The sequence below is a fragment of the Pleurodeles waltl genome, chromosome 2_2 (assembly GCF_031143425.1).
Source record: "Pleurodeles waltl isolate 20211129_DDA chromosome 2_2, aPleWal1.hap1.20221129, whole genome shotgun sequence".
Lineage (NCBI taxonomy): Eukaryota > Metazoa > Chordata > Amphibia > Caudata > Salamandridae > Pleurodeles > Pleurodeles waltl.
Genome location: NC_090439.1, coordinates 508,395,098 through 508,416,068, shown reverse-complemented (window position 1 = coordinate 508,416,068; position 20,971 = coordinate 508,395,098). Strand labels below are relative to the sequence as shown.

Genomic DNA, 20,971 nt, shown 5'->3' with positions numbered 1-20,971 from the left:
AGGATGGAGGATTTTGTGGAGCACATGCTCTCTGAACTCTTTCCTGGTGAGCTTTCCCGAATGCTGGTGGTGGAGAGGGCGTATAGGTCGTTGAGGCCCCGGCCTCTGCCTGGGACTCCGCTGCGTCCCATCATTATCCGTCTGCTGAACTACCGCGACAGGGATGCTATACTTCGGTTGGCCAGGGAACGGCGCCCGGTGATATATAAGAACTCTGAATTGAACTTTTTTCCGGATTACACCCCCAGTGTACAAGCGGCACGTAGGGCTTTCCTGCAGATTAAACGTTTTGTCAGTCAGACGGATGCTAGATTTTCTCTTATTTATCCTGCGAAATTGAGAGTACAGCACGGGGGCAAGTTGCATTTCTTTACGGACCCGAAGCTGGCAGCTAAATTCGTTAAATTGATTCCTCTGAAGCCTGCGGCTGCTGACTCAGATGGCCCTGGAGCTGAACGGGCAACCTTAAGTGACAATGACTAAATTGCCATGGGTGTCGGTGGACCGGTTGCCCTAGGCTGCTGTAAGGGTGCGCTGATAGTGTGCTATTTGTCTTACTGGCCGCTCTGATGTCTAACTTGCTTTTAGGCCCTTGGCCCTCCCTCCCCAGTCCTGGTCGGGATGGTGGGATGGGTGGCTAGACTTACGCTCCTTGGATGAGTCCTGCTATTATGATATGTGTTAACGGTTGGGTTGTTGTGGTCAGGAGGGGTGGTTCCTTGATTTGACCCATTTGGGGGGTCTGCGTGGGTGAGGGGTGGGACTGTTCATATTTTGTTTTTTTCTTGCTTTTCTGACCTTTTTCCTCTGCTTCCTCTGTTTGAATGTGGTTGGCGGGCGTGGAGGATGGTGTGGCTCTCTGGTGCTTTGGCTTGGATGATGCGATGGTGCCGGGAAGGGTGACGCTGATTCGTTGTCTTACCTGGAACGTGCGTGGCTTGAGTGATGGACACAAGGTGTGGCTTATGTCTGCCTTTGTCACGCGCCAGCATATAGATATATGTATGCTGCAGGAGACTTACTTAGTGGCGGCTACGCTGAATCAGTTGAAGGCTAGCTGGATTGGCGAATGTCATGGTGCGGTGTTTTCGCGCCATGCTAGGGTTGTGGCGATTCTGCTGCTCAAGGGGCTGCAATGGAGCACCCAGAGGGCAATAGTAGACCCTAATGAAAGATATGTCTTGCTGAGTGTAATGCTACTAGATAGGCTTTGCAGACTGGTCTCGGATTACGGTCCTAATACTGATGACCCGGAATTTTTTTGTGAAGTCTGGCACTTGGTCGAATCGATAGGTGGTGGTGCTGTAATCTGGGGCGGGGATTTTAATGTGATCTTGGATCCGGAGAAGGATCGTGAGAGTCTGGCCAGGGTGCAGCACGTTGTTGCTGCTAGGGTTCTGTCGGCTGTTATGGCTGATGGAGTCTTGGTGGATCTATGGAGGGCGAAACACGGGGTTGCGAGAGAGGGAGTGTGTTAATTATGTGCACAGTAGCTGGTCCCGTACTGATCGTTGGCTGGGCACACAGGACATGGAGCTCTGGACACGGTCGGTGGACCATATGGCACGTACGCTATCGGACCACACATCAGTCAAACTAGAGTTGGCGGTGCCTGGTGGGCCGCTTATACGTGGCGTCTGCCACAGGGGGCGCTCAGGGATGGGGCGTTTCGCGAGGAGATTCGCAAGGCCATTATTCACTATTTTGATGAGAATGGTGGGTCCGTGAGTTCGGCTGGAACGTTATGAGGCCTTTAAGGTGGTCATCTGTGGGGTATGTCTCTTGAAGCAACATGGAGTACTACGGGCACTGCGGCAGGAGTTGGCTGATCTGGAGGCACGGATGGCGGACTTGGAGACGCGACTGGTGGCAGACTGGTCTGGTGGCACGCTGGCAGCTCTGCGGAGTGCGGTATCTCCATATGAGGAAGCCTCTCTGCGGTAAATCTGTTTTTTGGGGAAGTCTGCCAGGGCGAGGTGCTACGGCGAGTGTGAGAGGGCCGGGCGCAAGCTGGCGAACATGTTGCGCAAACCTTGGCCCAGTAGTTATATTACTGAAATAGACAGGTCAGAGGGTGAGCGTGTGGTGGGGACGGATGGTCTCATGCACGTTTTTACCAAATTCTTTACGGATTTGTATGCTGAGCCCACCGAGTTGAATGATGAGGCTGCGCAGGATTATTTTCCTGAGATCAGCTTGCTCTGGTTTGATGATGCACATAGAGCTTATTTTGACACACTTTTCTGTGGAGAAGGTGAAAGCTGCGATTCGTAGTCTGCCCGGAGACAAGTCCCCCGGATTGGATGGACTGACTCCTGTGTTCTATAAGGAATACTCTGATATTCTTGCTCCTCAACTGTTGGAGTTTTATGCCGAAGCTATGGAGACTGGGATTCTCCCCACCTCCATTCGGGAGGCGCTGATTGTCACGATCCTTGAGCCTGGTAAGGATCCACATTGTTGCGATTCGTATCGACCGCTCTCTATGATTAACATAGACAATAAAATGTATGCTGATGACATTGCGCTGTAATTTCGAGATCCGTGCAAAAATGTGGATGTTCTGCTTGACGAGATCGTGCAGCTTGCCGCCTTCTCTGGTATAGTGATTAACTGGTCTAAGTCCGTTGTGCTGCCTCTCTCTTCGGGGACGGTGAGTTTCACGTCCCGGTATCCTATTGAGTGGGCGAGCGGTCCAGTATGATATTTAGGAGTCTGGCTGAGTTGTGACGTTGAAACGCTCTGGTTGGCTAAGTATGGCAAGATTATTTCTTGGTTGGAAGACAGGATTGAGGTGTGGCGCACGCTGCCGGTGTCGCTTATAGGACGCATTGCTATTGCTAAAATGGTAGTGCTACCTAAATTCCTGTACCTGTTTGTGAACCTTCCTCTCGTTCTTATTGCAAGCTTTCTGCAACGCCTTTGCTCTGCTTTAATTCGGTCATTCTGTGATGAAGTGCGATGCTCCGTGCGTGCTTCCCTGGCCTCCCTGCGACTCCGATGGTATGTCAGGCGCTGGAGGTACTATGGTGTGTGCAGTCGCCGCGTAAGCTTATTACCAAGTAGTATGGCTGCTTGCAGGAGCAGCAGAGCGAAATTGCAATGTCTGCTAAAGCAAAGTGGGAAGCAGATGTTGGGAGGCCATTTCTGAAGAAGCATGGAAGAAATGCTGTGCGCATATGAGGGTGTTATCACCGAACTATAGGCTGCGGCTCATTCATTTCAAATTCTTACATCGCTTATATTACACCCCTCGAGGTCTATATGCTATGGGGCTGCACGCGGATGCTAACTGTGAAAGGTGTCGTGCCCCTGATGCTGATTTTCTACATTTGGCGTTGTACTGTGGGGAAGTACGCACCTTCTGGCTGGAAGTAATGCATGCGATTGAGATGACTGGCTTGGATCTGCCCCTTTCCCCTACGTTGGCGCTGCTTGGATTGGTTGATGGGGTGCTGCCGGCTCTGAGGAGACTGGTGGGCCTGCTGCTGCTTTTGGCCAAGCGCAGGTGTGCGATGTGTTGGGTGCGGGGCCGCTCCCCTCGTGGGTCTGACTGGCTGGGAGACGCTGCGTTTTGCCAGGAGCAATTAACGATCTCTTGGGAGCTGGTTCCTGAGGGTTCCTGGCCGAGAGACATTTGGGCTCCGCTGCGCTCTTTTTTGGAGTCCACTCAATGAAGTAGTGGGTGCGCATTCCGTTTGGCCACGCTTATGGTAGCTTAGACTTGCGTTGCCGCTCTTATGCGCCATGGATGATATGCAGCGATAGACGATTGCATTGGCCCGCGCTCCTCCTCTGCCCGTCCTTTACTCTTCTTCTCTGTTGTTTGCAGATCTGTTTTTCAGCCCTATGAACGTGGGTACCTCTTGTGCGTGTCCCTGGATTTGTGCTTTCTAATGCTTCGTATCCTTTTGTTGTTGCTGGACCCTGATGTATTTTGAATGAGAGGGGATAATTCTCCCTGCGCCTTTCTTTCACTGGTTGTCTGAGATACACATTGGGTGTTCATACACGGTTGGGACTATGTATACATTAATTTTGCATTGTTCATCAGGCTCTTTTGTTGTATGTTCATATATAATTGAATAAACAAATAAAAATAAAAAAGATTTATAGGCTGCAACTGAAGCATCTGAGTGGTACACCACAAAAGGTGGAGAAACCTATGGGGCAGGTGTCCAAACCCATTTTATGGATGCAAACACTCTGATTTGAAGTTTGCGACTGCCAAACAGGGGTTTACTACATATCAGCCTATAAACTTTCAGATTCCTTAAATTAGACTACTTCCCATACTGATTTGCTATTTGGATGGGGCATGTTGTAGGCATTCTCTCCAAACACCAGAATGGTAAGAGGTGTATTAATGTATTGCAATCTTAACGTAGTCACAAGACGTTGAAAAGTTACTGACTCTCGTTTTGAGGTGGTAACTTATTCACAAAAGGGAAGGGGTTCCAAGTGGACAAAGAATGTTTTTTGGGGAGTAGGCAGTGGCCCAAAAGACCACTACAAACTCTCAAATGAACATTTCAAAAGGAAAACATTTGAAGGATTTTTTTTTAATAGAAGCCCCTTTTCTTGTAGGGGTAACAGGCTGCATTAAAAAAAGTTTAATTAGAGGTGATCACAAACATTCTGGATTGCCACTGACCCTAGCAAGCCACCATCCATTCATGTGATGGCCGCCAATCGGAGTGAGCCGCAATCTACCTCTTTACTATTCCTGGAGGAAGGTCTGATTACCAGCCAAATGAGTCAAGTCAGAATTGTACAGACCAACCTATTAGTACATAGGTAATTTGCATTATTCTTTACTGGCTAGTTCTAAACAACTATAAGACTCTAGCCCCCCCCCCAGCCATATCTGGGAGAAGTCTTAACCTACAGCATTACGAGGAAGTACTTGCTTTACTGCTTGGGGTTCCTCCCAGTAGGCAGACAAGAGAGCCCATGGCGCCGGGACGGAAAAGATTAACCCTGCTGGCTCTGTGGGTCAGCATTCGAAACTGTGCCCCACTTGTTCTGCCTATGCACCAGGACCCTGAAGGATCGCCGCAGGCTTCTGCACCCGCTGTGGGTACATCTGGGGGTCCACAAGTGCAGAAATGCGACCCCAAGTTGCCTCAACTCTGCCAACCAAAAACTGATTGCCCATACAGTGAGATATCTGTAGGGAGTGGTGCGCGTCCTGGCTGATCCAATCACTGTAGACCATAAGACATAGACCTATGCCCTCTGCCAGGGTACAATAACAATAACACTTTCGAATCAAATGACTCTTGCTCATCTTCTGAAAGAAAAGAAAAAAAAAATAAGATTGAAATACAGAGGCCCTTGCCAGGCACTTTGCCTAATCCTGCACTTTATGAAACCCTCTGGATAAAAATCAATCCAACACTGGGTTGGGATAAGATGGTCAATTGTATTGTGTAATACTCACATTGCTCTAATATTGCCCAAGTGTAATGGTTTTATTTTATGTGTTTCATTGCTTACAAGTGCTATGGTTTTATTTTATCTGTTTCATTGGGTACACGTGCTACAGTTTGATTTTATGTGTTTTATTGTGTACAAGTGCAATGGTTTTTATTAACTAGGCACACAGATAATAATACATTTGAACTAATCATGAAAATAAACGCAATCAGTAAGGAAAACTAAACTTGAACAACGTAGCAACCTGAACATTGAAATTGTTCCATTTCAACATTCAGTACTCAATAATGGAAGTAAAATTACTTTTGTAACTGATTCAGATTAAAGAAACCTCCAGAGGCATGGTCGTTAGTTAATGGTTACACAGATATTTCCACAGAGGTTATGTTCTAAAACACCAAGTCTTGACCCCTTTTTTTTCGAATTCCTGTGCCGAGTAAGGTGTACAATCTGCACATCACACTTTTGCTTAGTTCGCTGTTCCCCGAAAATCACGTTAACTTCGCTATAAATAAAAGTAATTTATTATACCAGTAAAAGGACATAATCAGGGAAGCACAGTGCAACAAGCAGAGGCGTGGCTTGCAAGCTTCTCAGACAAGAAGGACATTCCTTGGCAACCACGGTTTATCCTACCCAGTGGCGTAGAGCCAATGCAACAAAACATAGTGATAAATTGTGCATTTAAAATATATATGCTTACTTAATAAATATTTCATCTGGGCATAATTGCGACTCATGAAAACAATTTTACCATCAAACGCCAGATGTCTGGGTAGACTGCACTTCTCAACAAACCCCTAAAACCGCATTGCAATCCATTACTCTAAAGTAAAGCAAAAGTACTGATGTTTGTGTACCAAGAAGGGAAGGCAACCTGAAGATTAGGACTGCGGCTTAACATACTCATTCTGAATTAGTGAATTACCTCTTCTAATAACGAGCTATCCATATACATGGATCATAAACATGCAGACAGGGTAGGGTGACCGGATTTTGAAGAGCAAAAACCGGGACAGGTCAGACATAAAAGAAGGACTAAAGACGTTACTCTCACTTTTATAGCTGGCATGACCCGTTTTTTTTTTTTTTTTGCGTAGCCTTGTGTGCCTATATAAATATATAAAAACACACACAGGCACATGCACACACGCACACATTTACAAGACTACACATTTAAAATTAGCTATGGCTTGACCTCCCACAGTGCTCCCCAACCCGCCCCCACCCACCTCTCTCTGCTCCCCACTCCCTCTCTCTGTTGGGAGCAGACAGGGGACTGTGTTGTCTGACAGTAACAGATAAATTACTTTAATTATTTCATACTTTACTTATGCGTCCCTACATGGTCTGACCTTTATCCCTAAAACCGGGACATTTAATTAATAATCTGACCTTTGACCCAAGAACCGGGACATTTGTTCAAAATTAAGAGAAGCTTCGCGACACTGGAACAGTCCTTTAAAAACGGGGACTGTCCGGGACGTCTAGTCACCCTAAGACTGGGTGCACTGAAGAGCGGGGGAGTCAGGTGTGGGGGGAGGGAGTTGAGGGGCCAGGGAAGACGGTGGAACAAAGGTGTCAAATATAAGAATGGCAAGGGTGCCAAACATAAGTTCAAGTGGGCGGGTCAATGTAAGCTTTTCAGAGAATTTACTTAAGGTACAGAGACTAAGTGGAACTCATTCGCATATTCAGAGTCTATCTTGAAAGTGTGACATGGAACTGGCCCAAAAGGACCTAAGTTGTACCGTAACTCCGGCACCCTCCGCTTCCTTGGGGGTGGATGAACCCTGTTGTTGGAGGAAGATGGTTGGGACAGAAAGTTTCTTGTATGGGTCAGGCCAGCTGTGCTTGCTTTGTCCTCGGTTGTTTCTTTGTAGTTATTTACCTCCAGAGTTTGACAGTCAACAAGCTGAATGAGGCTCCTCCTTTTTTAATGGGTTCAGACACCAGAGCTGCATTCTAAGGATGAAAGGGTGGGGTCTTTAGGTGAGAAGGTCCCAAAGTAAGTTAAATCATAACTTATTGCTAAACACACCACCCCCGAGGTCAGTGCCCAACCTCCAGATGACCGCCCAGTGTGGCTGCATCAGACTCCTGGCTGCCTGAGCTGAACTTTGCTGGGCTGAGGAGGTCACAGCCCCTAAGGCCATGACCTCCTTGGCTCAGCAAAGGTGCTTCGAGGCCCTCCCCTGGGTGACGAGGAAAGCGTCACCCATTGACTTCGACCTGGGTGCTTCATGTTTAAGCCCTGAAGCGCCCAGGGTGAGTGTCAGTCAGTGACACTTCGTCACAGAGTGGGGTTGGGGTCAGCAGTCTCACTGACCCCATCCCACTCTTTGACAAGGCTGGGACTGCTGCCTTCCCTCATTGGCTGACCTCGGAAGGTGGAGAAGATGGTTTGCAGGGCCGGCTTATGGCAGTGGAAATGCGCAAATCGCGCATGTCTGCTCCTGGCTGCCTGACCTGAACATGAAGACTGTCTGTCAGGCTGACCTTTGTTCAGCCTGACAGACACTCTTCATGAGGGGCAAAAGGTGGGGGGGCGTGGCCCCTCTGCCATAAAGAACGGGCTGCACCTGCTCAGAAGAGAACTGGAGCCCAGTGATACTCAGGTGGCTGAGGACATCAGGACAATCACGACCGGTGCTTAATTGGTAGAAAAAAAGTAGGTGGAAAGGCCCATGTCAGGAGCCCACTGCACTGTATGCCATCCATTGCCTCTGCCAGCACTGGCAATGCCAGTACCGACACAACAACAAGCCATTACACTCCTGCATGTGAGACAATTCTGACCATTTGAGGCCCCCAAAGCTATAGGAATGGCTTGGGCGGCCAGAATTAGACATTTGTAATGTATATGTTGAATTCTTTAATAATTGTTGTGCTCATCTGTAAACTAGACAATCACCACCACCATGTGGTAGACTGTCCTAAGTGCTGGGGGTGCCAATTAAGTGCCAGTGCTGAGCACTGGAAAACACTGGCTCAAGTTAAGCACGGATCACGGCTACTCAATAGGGCTGGGTAGAATATGGAGAGACGTCCAGCAAAAAAATCAACTTTGCAGAAAAAAATGAGTAGCGTACTACCAGGATTAAGAATATTGGGAAAAGAACAGAAAATTGATTGGGACGTTTTCGAAAATGTGTCTGGTGCCACACACAACTGCTCATTATATTTTACTCTTCTTTATTCATATAAAAATGGAAAAAATGGATGTAGGTGCCTTTGATGATAAGTGAAGGTATCAAGCGAGCATTCACCATGCCCAGTACAAGTTTTGTTGGGGAAATAAGCGAAAGTTTGGTATTAGATACAGTTTAAGAGCAGCCACTTCTTTCATAGTCTTCGAAGTTAAGCTATTGATTATCCCTTTTGCCAATGAGGTGTTAGGGCCTCATGTATCAAAGCATTTCCTCACAAACACATAATAAATAAAACACAATATCAAGCCTTTTTTTAGCCAAGTGCTGTATCGTTTTTGTGCTTTGCATAATGATACTGTTAAACATAGGTACTTCCTCTGACTTGCTGTGATTTTCAGACAAATTATCTATTGAAAGTCTTTGTCAAACACAAGACTTTCTAATGTGGCAATTTACGCTTACTGCACATCTGCTCATATGATTGTTATAAATAGTAAAAGTGAATACCTTTCCTTTTTTCCTAACAAACGACCAACTACACAGGTTTGTTATGTTAATTTATTTCTGTAAATTGCATGTTTTCTTTGATTTATTGGAAAAGTGCAAACAGTTCTTGGCTTATGTTGTCCGGAAAGATTTGTCACTATGCACAGTAAATATATATATTTGGAGTTGTGCTCGTCACAGGAACAAGATCAGTACTAGCCATCTCATAACTATCTGACATAATTTCCTGTAATGACACAAGCAAGGAAAACCAGCCCAAGACACTAAAAGGCCTAATACTTGGTATCTTTAATCATTAGCCAATTGGTGGTACAACTTCCTTCACTCCTGGATAACAAGAAGGCTCCACTGAAAATAGAACTTTTATTTTTCCCAAATTCTTTAGCTGCTCTATTGCACCATAATCAGTGCTATGATGCTGTGTACAAGTCATTTGGTAACACTTAAGAGACAAATTATCTTTTTGCCAGAACACAGACCATTGAGAATATACTGTGCTTGTGATACCTTCTATATTACAGTACAAATTCAACAATAACTTATGTTCCTCCCAGGGAGGAGATTAGAGCCCTTCAATCCTGTTTCCTGTATCTCGTTCAATGGGGTCTGTCGTTTGGAGGGGGATGCCTGGGGAGAGGGAGGGTATGAATGATCACTTGGTGGGCTGATGACTGGAGCACTGTCCTACCTCTGGCACAATAAATGGTCTGGCATGGATATGTTGTACATTTTGAGTTTTATGGGTATCAGAAGCACAAACTGCCACCTTAGTAGAGCATGTATCCACTTTCAAAAGCTGCCTACTATTTCCTATATCGTGCACATGCGGGAGGCTTTCAATGAAGGGACGGAGGGAATTGGTTCAGTTTTTATGTTGAAGTGACAGGGTGGGCGAGACTATGATTTCCTATGTGTAACAGTGGCAGGTTCATTTCACTTTTTTGGGGGCATATTTTCCCTTACTGTTGTTTTTTTTAGTTTCTTTTTTCTAAATTTCATCAGGAACTTGCAGAGGGCTAGAACCCTACCTTGCCCTCATGTGAAGCAGCCTGCAAGATGTTTTTAGGGCCCTAATCAATGGAACACATTTCCTGAGATTCTTTAGGTGCTAGTTTAATCTTTTGGACCAGTACTGCCAGTATATCGCCCAGGAACTGAAGCTGCGTTAATCCCTGAAGATCTAGCTGGAATGATCAGCAAAGCTCTAGAGTGATTTGGTTGGATGAGGATAACATGTGTCCATCTCTGCAGACAATGCATCTTCAAGGATTGCTGTCTGCTTCAGAGCCCAAGGAGACATTATTCTCATTTGGAGACAGCTTGACTTGAAGTCGATCTTAGCATCAAGTTAAACACTCTGGTGCAGACAAATCATTCTCTGGGTAGAATAAACATGTGAAGAAATGATCACAACAACACAAGTTATGTGAAGTGATGTTATCAAGGGTTTAGGTGGAACTGTTCAATAAAACAAATCAAGCATAAGGGGTTCCAGTTTAGTGCATGCTACTCACCATGTATGAGGGGAACGTGAGAACTCGCTTGTGTTTTCCACATGGCCACTGGGGGTCATCCAACAGATTGGGGTCATAATCAATATAGTCCCCAAGATCACTACCTAGAAGGTTTAGAACAAAAGAGATTGTTTCTATAGTTGCGAAATTTGATATCTAGTACACAAGAAATCACATTACAAACTATGTCATATACGTTGTGGCTTAGATATTTCTTGGTGATGTAACTAGAGTGTACAACAGCTGTTCTCAATCTTTTAACTTCTTTTACCACCTTCCCACCCCTTGAATCACCCACTACTGGAAGACGGGGTTCCCAGTTCAAGCATTTTCAATTTTTTAAACCTCTAAACAATACACTTACAAATAAACAAATTATGAAATATTTCATTTATTTTACGAAAAATATACAAACGTCGAACTTCTAATGGGAAGGTTGGAGCTTTTCATAATGTGAATTTATTTCTAAAAGACAATGCGGTATGCAAGACTCTACATATCACTATGTCTTTTTGCTCCTGTTGGTGCGTACCAACACTTCAAATAAGGTAACCAATTTGTCCATACTAGAATATGTTTTTTGTGCCTGAGCTGCTCCCGCAAATCATGCTAGAAATACCAATCTAATGTTTATCCTACAATCAAAAATTCCTTCAAATCTATAGACCGAATGTTCAACGTTTCATGTAGATTTTCTACGTATATATACTTTATTATTCTGATAATATTTTTTAATATTCTAAACAGTTACTGACCCCAGGAGAACAACTGCTGATATACAATGTACATTTGAGCGTACTTTAAATCATATTTCATCAAAATAAAAAGAAGTGAATGCCAGTTATGACTAGAGCTCTCGGTTTTATGGTACTTATTTTTGTTAACATTTCCGTTTGTATTTATGCATATATACTTCTGTCATCTTATTGATATTAATACATATTTATTAGGTGTTTATCGAATAAACGTAGTAAATCGTTTGTCATCACATTTATTTAACCAATAAAAGAAGTAATTTCTTGCTGCATGAAGGGTTTTAGTATATTAAACAGCCCAAATATAATACAAAAAACAGGAAAATATTAGCCTTATATTACAAACATAAATTGCGATATGCAGTCACTTATGGAAATCTTATATTGTGTTTTAACTCCTGATTCCACCATTTTGAATAGCAATTGGATGGAATTCATGAATGACAGCATGAAGAGTCAATAAAAAGAAGCCCAATTTCCTGTACTTTTCCTCTTTTATAAATACACCCCGACAGGAAACACTGCTTTCCGTCAGCATTTAAGTGTAAAAATCAGTAAAAAGAGAAAACTGAGAGCCTTTAGTTATAACTAAAGAGGGAGCGGACTGGATTCAAAACGATGGAGTTTAATTAACCTTAAATAACTAGCATTGATAAAGCCGCTCATTTAGGCTTCTGAACTGCAAACGGGTTTTTAAAGCTTCAAGTAAAAGACACCAGCTTTCACAAGATGATCAGTATTGCAAGCTTTCCTTGCGCGCGCGCACAGGCGCACACACGCATGCGCTCACACGCACACGCACACGCACGCACACACACACACACTGCACTACAGAAGGCACTATTCTAGTAAAGGCTGAAGGGGGGTTGGATGCACAAAAGATTTACAAGTTTTTTCTTAGATCAATATGGAAAATATCAAAATAAAGATTTTGGATGATGCAGATGCTTAATATCTTTGCAGCAGCACTTTCCCAGCTACACAAGACCTCGAGCTCTGACCTAAAAGCCATGATTGGGACTTTGGGCCTGGGAACCTGAAACTAAATATTGTTCAGCGCAATGAACCACACAGGTTCAAAGAAAATTGCGCTCCTTTTGTCAGCACTCATTAACAGGTTTGAAATATGTGGCACATAAGTATACATTTAAACAATTTGTCTGGTAGCACAGCCGCACAAATCGTTTGAACTTAAATTAGTACACACAGGCTTCAACGACAAAGCATGCACCTACACTGAAAGTGTGAGAAAATGAGAAGCTGGGAATTGTCCAGTGGATTCACCTCTGCCCATCCAGGAGCATCCTGAGATCGTCATGGTAGCTGGTGAGTTAACAGCAGGCACCGGACAGAAAGAAGTTGGTCGAAAAAATTCCACTCGGGGACCTGGTCAACAGTTTTGCCAAAGTTTGACCAAGGTCTTGAATGGGCAGTAGGGTACTGCCCTGCAAGTTGGGAGAATACCATCCTCTACCAGCAGCAAAGAACCTCATTTATGAGCCAGGCAGCAGGAACGGGGACTGTGCTCATAAATGAAAGAACCCAAAGGCTGAGGATGCTTTGATAAACTGGATCAAGGGTTTCACCATTTATCAGTCGATATTTCTTGAGAAAAACCTAAACTTGGCTTCCTAACGAGATAGTGGGTACATACAAAGAGTTCAGGGGGGTAATGTTGCAAGGATTATGATAAGCCATTCATGTTAAAGAAGGCTTCAAAACCAGGAATGCTGTGGGATCAAACAGATTTCAATGCATGGTTGCTGTGTATGATATAGAAGAAGCAGGAAGGCAATGACCATATGCCCTTTCAGTCAGCGGCAGGAGGGTTAAAAAAAAGGCATGCTGGGCATTCAGTAAGAAAGCAAATACCAGGCCACAAGGGGCATATAAATTCAAGCACATCAAGCAGGGCATTCACAGTTTAAATGCTTCAAAAAAAAAATCAAGGAGAAGGGTGTGCAGAAGTGAGGAGGGCATGATAAAGGCATTTGATGCCCCCATCCCATGTGTCAGAATTGGCTTTGAACCCTTCATACCCTCGCAATGAAATTGCCCACAAATTTAAAATATCAGCATCCCTTGTGCAAGGACCCAGTTTCTGTAAAAATCAGCACTCAGCAGGTTACAGCAGAGAGGTGGCGGAGAAGAACAGAAAGCAAGTCAAATTAGGAAACAAAGCTGGGCCATTTCAGAATCTCCCCTTGGCATGATTTGTCTGCTCCCCCTTAGGCATAGTTCTAAAAACACAGAAGTCAATGAATTTACATTCATTCAAAACCTGAGCTCACCAAGTGTGGTCTCTGTTGAAGACATACTTGACCAAGCACTGTGTTCAATTAAATTGAGTCACAGGATGGAGTTGCTAAAATACTGAAACAGCTTGGGCCTGGAGCTGTTATGGTAAAGGCAGAAATAGAGTGGCCTTCCAATGTTTGCCAGTCCACCAGGTGGACTATCACCTCTTTGGTGTCCAATTTCAGAGGAAACTATTTTGACAGGTGCATGCCTATGGTGTGCTGCATATTAGGGGCTTATTTTTGAGCATTTTACAATTATTGGCAATTAAGAGCGTGGAGTAACATATGAACTCATACTTTATTTGCTTATTACTGGTGTATTCTGACATCAGAATGTGACTTTAATAATAGTGTCATTACACACTTGTAATAGTTTATTAGAAGCAAGTAGTGACTTCATAATGAACAGGCAGCAGTATTCTCACAGAAACTGTGAAAGCATTGTGGGCGTGTTCATCCTTATATTTAATTTGATAATTTATTTATAAGGTGACACATATAGGGTAACCATCTCAACATAAATCTTTGAACTCAGATAGGAGTGAGATACCATCCTAACAGTCAACATCAATAAGATCAAATTAATAAACATCACTTTCAACCATGTGGCCATGAATCACCACACCAGTTTAGTGAATTTCAAACATTTTCTGCCCTTTACATTAACAATGCTATGATCACATAAATCAAACGCAAGACCAAGTGATAGAAGTACAAGAATAACACAGGTTGACCACATCTTCTAAAGAATCTTAATCTAGACAGAATATTTATCACTAAGCATTCAAGAACCACCATGCAGAATAATAACAGTAACAGATGAATGATGGAACCAGAATACATTTAGATATTGCAGATTAATTATTTACCATCAAATTATATGAAACAGTTGAATTTAGATTGTGACATCCTTAACTATTACTCTAATTCGATAAGCATGTTTGGGTTTCATGCAAAAGGAAAAGAAGGCAAAAATTAATTTGGAAAACAATTGACTATAGTGCTAACCAAAAATAGCGGTTGGGTTTCTCTAAACAGAGAAAACATAAGAATCTGCAAGAAAGTCAAATGCACATTTGGTTATACCTCTCCTAAATGGATCAGCAAGCAGCAATGTCTTCATCAGTGGAGCATCTTGTGGTCTTCTTCATTGGGCAATGCCATATTATCGAACAGTTCAGTAACGTTTGTCCTTAATGCATCTGAACTGATGTAATGACATTAAGTATGTCTGACCACTGACTGTGTTTCACCACTGTGCATATTAGTTGTTCAATGTTCACCAGTAGCACATTACATTCTGTATTCAGTTTAGCTGCCTGTTGGCTTTAACGTGGCATTAGACATTTTGTATTCAGTTTAGCTGCCTATTGGCTTTATGTGGCGTTACATATTGCAGTTGAGACATTGCGGATGAGCTGTGTTTTTCCACATGGTAAATTAAGCTTGTGTTTTTCTCCCACTGAACACTAGCACGATAAGGAAGTGCATATTTTGTGTTTTTCTCTTGAGGACTTGGCCAACCTTTGACGCTTGTTTCTTCCAACTCTGACCTACAGTAGCCAGCATGTTTTGACTATTAGAGGGAAGGGCCTATTAGCAGGCTTTTTCATTATAAAAGGTGTCCCTTGGCAGCAGCGAGGGGGAATTTTCCAAGACTTCAGTCAGGAGCGGACGTCAGATGCCTGGCCTGTCCTGTACAGGTGGTAAATCTCTTTCTCACAGTTGAACAGGATTCAACTTGCAGGCATGAAAAGATGACGAGTAGTGATAGGCCCTACGGTGTTGAATTTTGACTTTTATTCTTTGCTTTGAAGTTATGCTATAATATAATCACATATATTTGCTGTGTACATTGCAATTGAGAATCACTTTGATATATTTTCCTTTCATTGCTGTGACTATTTTTAAACGTGTGCCTCCAACCTACTAATCTCTTCTCTCAGGAACCTCGTGGTGAAGTAAGAATAAATGTTTTCTTTAAAATAAGAAGTGCATTCCAGAGATTGTTTTCAGCTCGGTCATTAGTGAAAGCAAAACATTTTGGCGTAGTCGGCAGGATTCGAAGGGGAAAAAAAAATGTTTGACAAGTTAAAGGAGTGATTGTTTCACGTTGTGCCCTAAATTGTCCTGAAGTGCATAGTTCTGTTATTCTGAAGTGTAAAGCAAAACATTTTGTCGAGTCGGCAGTCTGGGAGTGGAATTGGAGACTGGACGTGCACGATTTAAAAGTGTAATTGTTTTTTGTTTTTTTTAGAGAATTAAAGAAAGCACGGCAGACCATGCTTAAAAATGCATGTGAAGTTAAACTGCCTTATGGTGCTGTGAGAAACATGTTTTCTTGTTTATCAGGACTTTCTAAGTCTTGGGATGAGTGCTTGGATAAAACAAAAGTGTTTTCATATTAAGAAAATGTGCTTTTTGAAAGAAATTATGTCCCTTTTGTTCTTGACAGAAAGGTTTGGATACTTTTGTCTGCTTACAGAAAAATACATGAGAGATGTAAGCAGTTAGAACATGAAAATAAGAATTTACGTGAGCAAATTAGCCAGAACAAATTATTGCAAGATAAAACTGAAATGTATAAAGCTGTTACAGGAGAATCTGGCTTTTCACATTCCAGTAATGAGGAGGTTAAAAAAGGTGGGGGCCAGTGTGAGCCTCATGAGCAGAGCATAGGATCTCCGTGGGTAGAGCAGCCCACAGTCTTTGGCAGGAGTTGAAGTGCATTCTTTAGAAGATTACACTGAGCAAGAAGTTAACGATGTTCTAGTCAGACCACTTTTGCAAAGTACGAATGGTAAAAGTAATTCAGACAAGGCAGAGGTACTGTCGTAAAATGTGCAGTTTCTGGGAATTCTGTGGAATCCAGAAAATAGACAGATGTTTTCACAGGTAAAACAAAAGATTCTAGAGTTTCTTACTATTTGCACTAAGCAAGAGACACTGAGTTTCATAAGATTGTTTGATTTTTGGAAACAGTATAGCCCTCATCTGAGTAAAACCTTAACATTTTAGTACAAAGTAACTAGGAAAAAACATGAGTTTGAATGGAGTGAGAAGCAGCTGCATGCTTTTGATTTGGCAAATGAAATAATTCAACAGACTATAGATTTGTGCGCAGTGCAAGAGGGAAACACTGATGTAAACTTGAGTATGTGGCAGAAACAGGGGAGGACAAGGGTGCCCCTGGGGCTTTGGATTAGAAAACTTTCTGACTTTGTGGAGAACTGTACTCCTTTTGAAAAACAGTTTTTGAGTTGTTATAGGGCTCTAGTGAATACTGAGCAAATGCCATTTAAATGATAATAGAATTCTGAAACCTGAACTACCAATCATGCAGTGAGTGATGAGATCACCTAAATCTCACAGCATAGGACAGGCACAAGAGGCTAGTATCATACTTTGGATGTGGTACATACAAAACAGGGCTCAAGTAGGACCTACAGGCACTGCAGCCCTACATGAACAGGTGTCACAAGCCCCTTTACAGGATGAGGAGAGGGTACAGGGAGTACCACAGGTAAAAGAGTTACCAGTGAAATTGAGTGCACCATTTGAATTCTTGTCCCCTGAGGATAGAAAGAGTGTTTGTTTGACTAATGATTCATTGAAATACGCGAGTACTAAAAGACAGTGGAAAGCAGTGTTATACAATCCAGTTACTAAAATGTTGTTGTCTTCCACAGGAGAAGGAAAAAGTAACCAATATGAAGAGATATACAATGTGTGTCAGACTTTAAAGCAAGAGCTGCTTGAGACGTGCCATTTTAACACTGATTCTTGGTTCACTGCCAATGGATTAGCCGTTTGGTTTTCCACATGGCTTGTACATAACTGGTTCATTAATTCAAAGGAGATGTAGAGCAAAGAGTTGTAGCAGGAAATTTGAGAAATGTTAAAACAGAGCATAGTCATAGAGGCTCATTGTCCCATTGACTCATTAGAACGTTGGTTCAATTCCCTTGCAGACATCAAAGACAAAAGTGCAGAGGCAGAAGTGTCAACCCAGAATTCTGACTTGGTGGGGATTGCTAAGTGGGCGCACCAGAAATGTGGACATCTGGGAGAAAAAGCCACTTACAGGTGGACAGAGATTAGAGAAATGCACATTCCTTTAGATTTGATAAAAACTGTGATTTTGCAATGTCCTATTTGTCAGCACACACAACAGAGATCTGTCCCACAAACAATCAAAGATCAGTTGGGGAGAGGAAAGTTACCAGGACAGATATGGAAAATTGATAAGGTTTTAGGTGGAGTGATTGATGCAGATTACCAAGGAGAAATCAAATTTATTCTGATAACTAGAAGAGAATCTGATTTATTCATACAGATTGGAGACAGAATCGCCCAACTTGTCATAAGTGCAGTAAATGGAGGTTTGGTACGGAAGGAGTCTGCCCCAGCCCTTCTGACAGTGCAAGGAAAGCGAAGCTATGGTGCAGCAGATAAAAACCTCAGTGCTAAGTTGTGGGTTGAATCCCCAAATCACCCTCCAGAACCTGCAGAAATCATAACAAAGGGCCCCAATAACATCCTGCTGATTATAAAACAAGGAAAAGAGAAAGGAGGGCACATTTCATATGACAAATGTTTTTTGCAAGAAAAGTCATACTTTTTTCTTTTGCAGATCCTACTACGACTCGCCACTGACCATCAATGTGCTGTGTGGTCTCCCTTCGGGTGTTTGCGTGTGGGCTCAGGGAAGGGACCTCACCCCCAACCTGAACCTGATTGATTAAAGTACAAACCCCATGGATCCATTTTGCACAACTGGCGCCTTCAGTTCAAGTTCTACATGGGATCAATACAGAGTACCATTGCAACATGTTTGATTACATTCTTCCACTGGAACTAAGCAACATTGCCAGTTAAATGTCTGTTTTTCGTGTGGAAACCTGACTTTCACTTACATTCCAGCAAACCTTTCAGGTGGAACGGGTACCTTTACATGAGCAGAACTCATGCTACATAAACTTGCTATTTTAGAGACACTATTCAATCAGTTATTATCCTAATCAGAGTATAAATGCTTCAGTGTTTTCATTGTAGTGTATCTGATGTGAAAGGTTATGAGATCAATACATTAATCCACTTCTATTGCTTTACAGTGATTGCTTTTGTCATTCAAACCTGATTTGCTTATAATGTTTATGTTTTTTTTGTTTTTTCTTTGAAATAAGAGAAAAGTAAACAAAAGTCATTGGTCAGAGAGTGGAGATGTAATGACATTAAGCATGTTTGACCACTGACTTTGTGTTTCACCACTGTGCATACTAGTTGTTCAATGTTCACCAGTAGCACATTACATTGTGTATTCGGTTTAACTGCCTATTGGCTTTAACGTGGCATTAGACATTTTGTATTCAGTTTAGCTGCCTATTCTCTTTATCGTGGCGTTAGACATTACAGTTGAGACATTGCAGATGAGCTGTATTTTTCCACATGGTAAACTAAGCTTCTGTTTTTCTCCCACCGAACACTAGCATGATAAGGAAGCGCATATTTTGTGTTTTTCTCTAGTGCGGCTTTGGGAAAAACAAGCCCTGAGGACTTGGTCAAACTTCGATACTTGTTTCTTCTAACTCTGACCTACAGTAGCCAGCATGTTTTGACTATTAGAGGGAAGGGGCTGTTAGCAGGCTTTTTCATTATAAAAGGTGTCCCTGGGCAGCAGCGAGGGGGAATGTTCCGAGACTTCAGTCAGGAGCGGACGTCAGCTGCCTGACCTGTCCCGTACGGGTGGAAAATCTCTTTCTTGCAGTTGAACAGGAGTCATCAACTTGCAGGTATGAGAAAGATGACGAGCAGTGAAAGGCCCTACGGTGATGAATTTTGACTTTTATTCTTTGCTTTGAAGTTATACTATAATATAGTCACATATATTTGCTGTGTACATTTCAATTAGGAATCACTTTGATATATTTTCCTTTCATTGCTGTGACTATTTTTAAACTTCAACCTACTAATCTCCTCTCTCAGGAACCTCGTGGTGAAGTAATAATAAATGTCTTCTTTAAACTAAGAAGTGCATTCCAAAGATTGTTTTCAGCTCGGTCATTAGTGAAAGCAAAACAATTGACAATGGCAGAAAGCTGAAGACCTAACACATCATTGCACTAGCTTAGAAAGTAGAACTCTGAGCCCCTAATTTTGTTATATTAAAGTCCTAGAAAGCAACTAACTAGAATGCCAATGGTCAAGCTATGGGGAGGTTTAGGTCAGAGCCAATTAACTTTTCTCCATGTTTCAGAAGTATCTTTTCTTCATTGTCTCCGTTCACGATTGGCTCATCTTCTCTCACTGCAGTCACCAGTTTCCACAGTAGAATACAATGGTTGAAGGTTATACATGAGCACTGGAGACTATCGTTCCTGGGTACACATTATCGTGTCCCAGGAAGACAGACAAATGTTACAACATAAGAACATAACTTTTCCACAGTGAGCAAGTCACACAGGATGCTTAGAGAAACATCTTTTTTGCAATGTTAACATTTTAATCATAGCCTCTGGAAAATTACTAAAGCTAGAGGCCTTTTTAAAGCCAATGCTACAACATGAAGAATAAAACATTTCAATAATATTTAAACTATTAATCCTTTTAGTACATTGTAATATTAATTTTCAGTACATTTAATTATGAATAAACCAAATACATTTTCATTAGACAGTTATTTTCATAGTAATATGCATGTTGTTTATGGTGTCCACCATACCAGTTACACATTTTGATTTATTAATACATGTTTTTCAGTAAACCTTTTATTCTGTTATTTTACACTATATTTTAATGTCAAAATGTTTATTAATAATGTTCACACTCCAATAATCCCTCCTTTGATGACTATATGTGTTGTCACATAATATACTTATTAATACTTGTAATAATACTTGTAAGTTAGTTTAAAATTTAGTCTGTCTAAAATATCTATTGTTTCTCACTTTTTATCAGTATGTATAGTTTGTAAAATCCAATTATACAGATGACACATAAAACCACAATTAATAATGATTTCAATATTTTTCCCCAATACCCTCACCAAAACTACCCAGCCAATTTTTCGCTTCAGTAACACCTTTGCCAATATTTTCCTATACCACCTGGTTCTTTCAGATCTTTTAAGTCTAAATTTGTATCAGTCAAGTTCTTAGTAAAATTTATAATTCCTTTACTACTGTCACGTAAGTATGTGTAACAATGTTTTGCTTTCAGCATCCAGCAGACACCGCCTTCCTTTGCTAAAAGTATATCTAATGCAAGTTTGTTCTGGAGAACCACAGAACGGACTGCAGCCACTT

The 20,971-nt window shown here is 42.2% G+C and overlaps 1 protein-coding gene across 2 annotated transcripts in view; it reads right to left on the bottom strand.

Annotated features, from left to right (window-relative positions):
* Window positions 1–20,971, bottom strand: part of CABLES1 (Cdk5 and Abl enzyme substrate 1) — a 442,043-nt gene that overhangs the window by 64,396 nt on the left and 356,676 nt on the right. For both annotated transcript variants that reach the window (XM_069220017.1, XM_069220018.1), the window contains one exon: window positions 10,613–10,716. In XM_069220017.1, the coding sequence (XP_069076118.1) occupies window positions 10,613–10,716 (104 nt within the window). The remainder of the gene's footprint in view (window positions 1–10,612; window positions 10,717–20,971) is intronic.